The sequence below is a fragment of the Electrophorus electricus genome, chromosome 10 (genome assembly GCF_013358815.1).
Source record: "Electrophorus electricus isolate fEleEle1 chromosome 10, fEleEle1.pri, whole genome shotgun sequence".
Taxonomy (NCBI): Eukaryota; Metazoa; Chordata; class Actinopteri; order Gymnotiformes; family Gymnotidae; genus Electrophorus; species Electrophorus electricus.
In genome coordinates, this window is record NC_049544.1 from 19,575,150 (window position 1) to 19,584,472 (window position 9,323).

General features: G+C 41.7%; 1 protein-coding gene across 1 annotated transcript; it reads left to right on the plus strand.

Annotated features, from left to right (window-relative positions):
• Window positions 1–4,165: 4,165 nt before the first annotated feature.
• Window positions 4,166–8,905, plus strand: LOC113568048 (C1q-related factor-like). The gene is made up of 2 exons (XM_035530905.1): window positions 4,166–5,262; window positions 7,592–8,905. Exons 1-2 carry the CDS (start codon window positions 4,501–4,503, stop codon window positions 7,769–7,771), a joined length of 942 nt encoding a protein of 313 aa, XP_035386798.1. The 5' UTR covers window positions 4,166–4,500; the 3' UTR covers window positions 7,772–8,905.
• The last annotated feature ends 418 nt before the right edge of the window (window positions 8,906–9,323 follow it).

Genomic DNA, 9,323 nt, shown 5'->3' on the forward strand with positions numbered 1-9,323 from the left:
GCATCCCTCTTGAGTTTGTTGCGATAACCCCTTCCCATTTCATTAAATTTTAACCATAACAAAAGTCTGAAGCAGTTGCTATAATGACACTACCAATCTGCACCTCTCATAGCTAGCTAGCCATCAAGTTCAACACAAACATGCATTTGTTCCTACAAGATACCAAACTTGCTTTCAGTCTAGCACTAGAAACAACTCATGACTGGCCATCTCTAGTTACCTTTGGGTGAGCTTTGTTTTGCAGCCAATTATCAGTTAACTAGCTAATAACTGTATGAATTAAAAAATGAATTATTGAGCAAATTGACACATATGTGTATCCCCAAAAGAAACAAACTTGAGCACTGGTTTGGTCTGACTTTGTGAACAATTGGGCAAAGAAAGTTCAGCTCTATGTCAAAAACCAGTAGGTTGAGCTCATTAGGTTTATTTTCCTATATAGCGGCGCTTTTAACACAATTGGAGGAACATGAAAGCAGCATAAAAATGCTGTTTTAGAGCACTTAAAACAGTGTTGTAGTTTTTTTAGTTTTAAACGGACAAAATATATGTTTATTTTTAATTACGCCATAAAATATGCCACAAAAGCCACCCGAAACGTTCTATTTTATGGCGTAATAAAAAGTATCGTATTTTGCGGCGTAAAACCGTCCGCCGTTTTACAAATAAAACGCCTTTCCTTTGAGGAGAATTTTGACAACTTTGGTTTTCCATATTTATCTCGCTACGACCTCTCGCTCCTTCCCGCAAGCACATGCAAATGGTTAATTACGCAATAGGACAATTCTATAGTAGATGGTTAAATACCATATTAATGTTCATGCCCACCAATCAGCGAATAAAAATGCCTCTTTTAGATCGGCTATTGTCCGTCAAAAAAAGAAAATGAAATTGCATTTGGGAAAATGCAAAAACGGTGACGCCCTCCTGCGTTAGCTTCAAGGAAACTTCGATTTTACTGAACACTGTCTAAACTCTTTTACATCCTGACATCTATCACTAAATAAATTCAGAGAGCTAAATGGGTGATTGCCCTAGGTTCTGTAATCTGCTAAAAATTATATGGTTGTGTTAATCAGTCAGAAACTTCAGAAACATGTTTACGAAGATGAGGTCCTCTTCGCCTGTCCAATTTGTAGGCCGTAAAAGAGTAGGTTAAGACTTAGCTAAGTTATGGAGGGAGGCGTTTTGGGAAAAGGTTTGGAGGGAGGGCACGGGTTACAAAGTACGGGGCGGACGCCTTTGGTGATGAAATCTGGCGAAAGTTAGCAAGAACTGATATCTATTACCGCATCTTAAAGTCATCTCTGCTGTTTTGGAGGGTTTTTTAGGTTTGTTCGCTTGTTTGTAGATGCATAAATGCTTGTGGGTGTTTCTGTGCCGCTTTAGCTAAACTAGGCACAGGGCTTTACTGTTATTTTTGTTGCATGTAGCTTGAAGTTCGCTGTGAAGTGCATAAGCGGCTTAAAGTGCAGTTTGTGCAAAAGTGCGGGAGCGAGAAGCTGGAGCAAGCGTGTCTGTGATGCCTTAAGTGACCGCTCTGGATGTCAGCGCGGTGCTGTGATACTGAGAGGTGAGCACAGCTATTTGTTTTGATGTTACCAGTTATGCTCTGCTGTTCCCCCAGTTCTAGCAAACACACATACACACACTCAACCTCACTGATAACAGGCTATGGCAACTCACTCATGGCACACACTGTCACATGCATTTGATCAGACTCGTTAGTTCTTTCTCCTTTCTGTTACACACACGCAAGAAAACAATCTCCCACTTCTTAGATTACAATCTTGATTAGTCAGTACACTGTGAATGTAGTGGCTATACAGACGAGCATCCATCTTGTCCTCTCCCTGAAAATGCCCTGGGTCTGATCAGTTTATCATGTCTGCCTTCAACTAAAATCAGTACACTGTGAATGTAGTGGCTATACAGACGAGCATCCATCTTATCCTCTCCCTGAAAATGCCCTGGGTCTGATCAGTTTATCATGTCTGCCTTCAACTAAAATCAAGCTGCGTGTTGGTAACTAATTCACACTTCCGGGTTTGTTTCCCAGCGCGCGGAGGTGAGCGGGGTGCGTGTCCTTCTCTGAACTCTCCGACTCCGGCTTGGGGCGCTTGTTCTCTCCTCGTGCAGACGGAGGGGGTAGACGATGGAACAAGAGCAACTATGGGAGGGGCAGAAGAAAATTCCACCGTGCGCGCTGTCACATCTTCAAGGCCCTGGTCAAGGGCAAGGCCGCTTTTGCTTTGAGGTCTAAACCAGCGCTAGTCCCTCAAACTCCTCAGTGTGGCAGGAGCCAGGGATGAACGTTCTCTCTCCGCTAGCAACCAGTGGCTACGCTCGGCAACCGCTATGACCTCTCAGTGTCCTGTCACAAGCCCATGCAAGGGGGGCAAAGAAACAACTACACAACTGGGTAGTGAAATGACCAACAGCAGAGACGGATGCAGACAGTTCTGTACTTCCACACGGAATGACATAATGGTCACGTACAATTAAAATGACAAATCACAACACGTATAATAATAATTACACTAGAACAATACAAAGAGGGGAAATATTAACAGATTAATGGAAAGGGATGACATTTCTTGGGCAGGTTGGAACTTGACGGCGTGAATATAAGGTACAGTTAAATTGTCCTACTAGGTACCAAGTAATAATTTTGCTATAAAAATACACTGGAAACTTACCTAACAAAAGTTTGGATCAAAAACGTTATGTAGTCTGTACAATATATTTAACCAAGGGAGAGCTAGTGCAATAGCCAACATTTATAAACTAGGTAATTAAAATAACCTAGCTAGCCTATTATTGTTGCTTTGCTGGGTATGATCCAAAGCATGTTAACACACAATTCTCTATTAATGAACAAGAGAGGTCATTTGTAACAGAGGTGTTTGCTTTTCTCCCTCCTAATGAACAAGTTAGGCGTTTGCTAGCCAGGTCTGGTGCTTGGAACTCACTTCTCCAGCAATATTGTCTTCGATCCAGACATCACTGACAGTTTGAATCAGCTGGAAACAAGTTAACACACCGTGACATGATTATCAGGATTATGCAATGGTGCATAATGTGTGTGTGTGTGTGTGTGTGTGTGTGTGTGAGTATGTAGAGAAAGAGAAACAGCTATAGACTGCTGCCTTTTTATAGATGGATCCAGAAGTATGTTTTCATTTTCTTTGTAGACTTCTAAGAAAGCTAATAAATAAAGTTTAAAACCTAAGTCAAACCACTCAGCTAAGAAATGAATCATTTTTAAGTGAAAACAAAATAGAAAAAGGATGAGGCAAAAAGCCACACATAGTAGCTGGTTCCAGTGTGGTGGTCATCATCATCATCATCATCATAATCTTCTTCTTCTCCTTCTTGCTGAGGGTTGTGCTATTTGCTGGCTGAGAAGATCAGCCCAGATGATCTACAAAGAAAAAGCAGCAGTGAGTTGGTCCCAGCTATCCCCTACTGTTGGAGCCATCCTGGCCAACTGCACTCCACAAAACCTTAATTGTTTTGTATTGTATTCCATTAAATTCAGCAGTGATATGCATTCTCACAAAGCAGCATTACAGAGCTTAAAGTCTGCTCCTAGCAAGTCAAAGACCACACTGGTAAAGAATAAATCTTTAAGATGGCACAAGGAGATAACAAAAAGGGGAATCTATCCATCTTTCCTTCACACTCTAACCTTTCTGATTGACGTGAGTTGAAATCTCAGTCTTTAAGACTGCAAAAACACAACACACAGAACCCGCGTGATTTGACAGTCTCCTTTCTTCTTCCTGTGTCATTCAAGCAGCTTCTAACTCTATTTTCTGGATCTTCCAGTTCAACAAGTGGAAAGCTAAATCATATTTCAAAACGAACAATTAACCCACACTGAAATTATTTTGTTATTTATTTTTGGTGTTGGCTTTGTTGTTCTTATTCTCTCTCCTTCCCCCTTCTTTCTCTCCCTCTATCTCCTTCTCCCTCTCTTCCTCCCTCCATTCCTCTCTGCTCTCACACTCTCCTTCTTTTCTCCTCCCACTCCCCCACCTTCTCTGAATCATGTCATGAGAAACAGTGTAGGACCATCATCATCATCTTCTTCCCTCCCTATCTCTCTCCTCTTTCCTCCTCGACAGACACACACACATACACACACACACACACACCCAGACTTCTCTGCTCAACCTTCTAAGCACATGCCTTGCATATCTCTCCTGTCTTTATTCGTCCTCTTTCTCTCTTTGTCTGTCTCTCTCTCTCTCTCTCTCTCTCTCTCACACACACACACACACACACAAACGTGCTCACACACTTTCGAGGACCATCCAGCCAGTGCCCCTCTGTCCTGTGCCTCTACGTCTGTGTTGACAAGTGGAGGGAGCAGCTTGCCTCTCTCCTCTGGCACTCATCATTCCGGCACGTGGTGAAAGCTCTGCGCTGGCGGCCCAGCCTCTTTCCCGGTTCAGCCTGGGACGAAAGACGCTGCTGGGAGCTGCCACCGCTGTCATGTTGCTCCTTATCCTCGTGGTCCTCATCCCCATCCTGGTCAGCTCTGTCAGCACCGGAGCCGATGACGCCGGCCACTACGAGATGCTGGGAACTTGCCGCATGGTTTGCGATCCATACCTGGACAAAGGCATAAGCACGGGTACTGGCACAGGTACGGGTACGGGTACTGGCACTGGCACGGGTACGGGTACGGGTACGGGCACTGGAACAGGAATGGGTACGGGTACTGGCACTGGCACAGGTACGGGTACGGGTACGGGCACTGGTATGGGCACAGGCACGGAGGCAACGCTTACCCAAGCAGAGGCACTGAGTGACCACAGCATGGGCCCCCAAATGCCCACACATGTGCAGAGGCCACAGGGCAGGCCTGGACGGCCAGGGAAGCCTGGGCCACCTGGACCCCCAGGACCGCCCGGAGAGCCAGGTCCCCCAGGACCCGTAGGGCCACCTGGGGAAAAGAGTGATCTGGAGCAGACAGGAATCTTCACTCTGGGAGGGAGAGTCGTGACACGCAAAAGCGCAGCCACCTACGGAACGGTTCCTCGTGTGGCATTCTATGCGGGGCTGCGGAACCCACAGGAGGGCTACGAAATCCTGAGGTTTGATGATGTGGTGACCAACATTGGCAACAATTATGACAGCTCATCAGGGAAGTTTGTGTGTAAGACTCCTGGGACATACTTCTTCACCTACAACGTATTGATGAGGGGTGGGGATGGAACCAGTATGTGGGCGGATCTTCTGAAAAACGGACAGGTAAAAGTTCTTTATTACATGACCATTACTCTATTACTTGGGTGGTTTGTTTTTATGTTAATATATCAGATTGCAGTAATGTGGAGACACTCTCACACTCTCATTCAAGTAAAATAAATTGTTGCAGTTTTGCATCAAGTATACTCATACAGAAAAATAGTCCTGAGTTACATGGTAGACTGACAGGCAGACAGACTAGCAGAGTAACTGAGGGGAAGTGTACAAGGGTAAGAGTCATATGTAGTCTTATTACATCTGTCTGAGTAGAAGTTATTGAGTTTACTATTTTTGTGATTAAATGCTCAGGTTTGGGAATTTGAAGATATTTTGCTGTGTACACATATACAGTAAGGCAGTAAAATCCAGTAAAAACACTAATGAAATGTATTATCTTTGTTATCTCAAATTATCTTTGGCAGAGATATGAAAGCAGAGAAATGGCAACACTTGTGTCTTACTGAGAGGAGCTTTGAGATTTCATGTAACAGAAAGCATTCCGTGCAGGGCAAATCAAGAACAGTATGTTTGCTTATTTGTGTGTGTGTGTGTGTGTGTCTTTCTGTGTGTGTGTGTGTGTGTGTGTGTGTGTGTGTGTGTGTGTGTGTGTGTGTTTGCATGCTCCTACTCTTACAGCTTGACTTATTGATCCTGAATCAATATTTAAACACAACAGTAATTCTCACTTTGAGGCAAATTCTAATCATAACCCTCGTCCAGTGCACAAGCCCCTAACCTAAATCTAAACATAACCTCAATCATAAATCAAGACACAAAAAGACTTATATTGGCAATTCTTTGTGCAATTTTACTCATATTGCTTTTGTGAAGATATGTGGTCCTCTGAAGTACAGAAAGGCACACACACATACACAAACACACAGAAACGCACGCACACACAGAACCCTGTTACCACTAAAATCACACAGATTGCGTTGTAAATGCAAAAAGCATTTTCAGGATTTTTTCACCCAATAAACAAAATAAATGTTAGAAAACAGTTTAAAATTATTCTAATGGAAAATTACATTATAAAAATGTATAGGAATTATGAATCATTATTGTGTTCATTAAATGGGGATATGTGTACGGTTCTCTTTGAACTGGGAAAATAGCTGTGGTACTGTCCTGTCTGCAGACTGTCCTTTTTCTTTTTCTTGTATCTTATTTTTGACCTTTCTTGAAAATTCTACCTGAGTTAAGGGAAAGTAAAACATTAGGACATTTTCTGCTTGAACAGAATCTCCTTTCCCTTTTTTGAAACAGAAAGAAACAATGACATCGATCAGAACAGACACAAACATTGAAGCGCATGAATAACCCAAAGCACAAACAGCACAGGAATAACATCACCAGCACAAAATTGATCCTACTCTGCTTAGGTCATTTAGACATCCCTTCTCATAATAACAAAAAATAATACAAATCATTTGTGACATCATTTGGTTAACCTCATTCAAATTTTTGTGTCAAGGTTGTAAAATGTTGAACAATAGTTACTGAAATACAAAGCAGTATAATGTAATGATTATTCACATTGCTACAATAAAAAAATATTTTTTTCCAGAATAAATATACAAAATATTGTGGAATTATAGGAAAATATTTATGTATTAGTAATGTATTATTATGAAAATAACAGATGTGTCAAATAAAAATGGCAAAAATAGTAAAACGAAGTGTAGTAAAATATTTAATATGTAATTTGAATTAAGTTTTTGTTTTATCTCATCATAACATAAACAATATATGTTCCAAGACACATATATACATAAATATATATATTCTATGCGTCTGTACTAAATTTGACTGTACAGTCATAAATGCCAAGACATATGCAGCAAATCACAGATAAACAATTTGATTGTGTTCGCCTGTGTTTGGCTTCTCAAATATTCTTTCATTAATTATTTAGGCACTAATCCACACTGATCCATTTCATCACACACATACACAATTATGGGCATGCACGGTTTTGTCACACACACACACACACACACACACACACACACAGAGACAGACAGACAGAATCAGTTGGTGCTGGTTGACTCATCATTGTTTCTGCCTGGAGGGACTGTTTTCCCTCATCTACCTAATAGTCTGATGTTTCTCAGTCTTTCCTCTCCATCATCCAGAGAAATGTTGAAAATCTCCATATTCAGTCCATTCATCAAACAGCCCTTATTCTGGCCATTACCCGAATAACAAAACTGTTCCTCAGCTCATTTTCCCTTCCACGCTCTCTCTTCCTCCCCATCTCATTTTCCCTCCTCCTCTCCCTCCCACGCTGTCTCTCTCACACCCTGTCTTTTGCTCCCCCACATCTCCATAGGTGAGGGCCAGTGCTATAGCGCAGGACCAGGACCAGAGCTACGATTATGCCTCGAACACTGTGATCCTGCATCTGGACCCTGGAGATGAGATCTTCATCAAGCTGGATGGGGGCAAAGCTCATGGTGGGAATAGCAACAAGTACAGCACCTTCTCTGGCTTCATCCTCTACTCTGATTAGAGAGTCAAGGATCAAATGGTACAGAGGACAAGGCAATCAGAAGATCAAGCTTTATGAGTTCCCAAAGCAGGAAATTTAGAATCTTGTCCTCCATAGTGGGAAAGACAGATGGGACTTCACTGATTTGCCTAAAGAAGGAAGAGCTAAATTAGGACTATTCTTAATTTAGCTAATGGGGTTGACCAAAAGACTCATTAATTAGAAGATACGATGCTTTTTTCCCTCTTACAAACTGACATATTGTCAGTGTTTTAATTATGATGTCTCTTTAAAGACATATTTAGACAGTCACATGTGGTTGTTTGGTCGACTCACTGATTTGTTTGCTTCTACTCATGTGAATATCTACAGTATATTAAATCTACACTACCTATTTTGATTTCCAAATGTTCATCCACTCCTAGCTGTTCCACTTACAGGTTGGAAAAACAGACATGAATAATGATCCTGATTATCCAGTCCTGCTGCCTAAATGTAGTCCCAGAGATCAGTAGATCAGTAGCAAAGCTCTGTTTGACTCTCTCCTTCACTCCTGGGAGTTACAATTTAGCTGTGGGGTGAGGTGGTGAGCGTTGCTTCTGAACAGTAGCCATCAGATGAGAACCAAGCCATGTTACAAATAGCCATTTAATAAATGCATAGTCTGTGTGTCTCTTTTCATGTCTTAGAATCTGCAATGCTATGCGTCATGTGTAATAACTGACCTTCTGAGAAACTATACCCAGTTATGGGATTGGTATGTGCCCTGGTCCCAACACTCTATCCAGATAGTATTAATATTTGTCTCCATTGATACAAATTATGTGGAAATAGATATGCTTGCACTTTCTTAAATATGTCTTACTATGTTTAACCAAAACTATGGAATTGGGCAGGGCAGGGGGTGTACTGCGGAATGGCATGTACTTATTGCATGGTGTGCTGCCGATAGTCCTGAGAAGGAAGAGACCGAAGCACCATTCAGAAATATCCCTAAAGGCCATTCTTCTGAAATAAAAAGCTTGAAAGATGCAGCAAGTCCTGCCCAGCATTTGTAAAGAATCAGTAATTGGCTGTATGTATCTGGATGTATCTGTTGTATGTGAAATGCAAACTATAGCTATACTTTTGCTAGTAAATGGAGATTTTGTTACAGTCTGTGTCACTCTTGTGTGTCTAATGAGGATATAAAAGACACTTGGAATTTCACACATAAGAGCACTGGTGCACGCACGCTCACTGTCTGCAGTTACACAAAGCAAAATATAAACAGCAAGGCATGATGATTAATTAGCCAAATGTTCATATGCTGTTAATATGCTGATTAATTAGCAAAATGTTAATGTCACCAGTATCCCAGCAATATTGTAACACTACATGCAGCAGTCTTTGTGCATCGCTGAGAGAATAAGCAGAAAGAGAGTGAGAGAGTAAGAGAGACCCTTCAAAGCTTTAGATCGATTATGCAGATACTGAACCAGAGATATAAGCGAGGGGAGCAACACACAAAAGCTAAATATAAAGGGCGTGAAATACCAAATGACTGCAAGGGTAGCGACCTCTCACAATCAAC

Excerpts from the sequence above, each read along its gene's own strand:
- LOC113568048 (XM_035530905.1), top strand. The coding sequence starts at position 4,501 with ATGTTGCTCCTTATCCTCGTGGTCCTCATCCCCATCCTGGTCAGCTCT. Across the intron at positions 5,263-7,591 it reads ATCTTCTGAAAAACGGACAG|GTGAGGGCCAGTGCTATAGC; the intron begins GTAAAAGTTCTT and ends ACATCTCCATAG.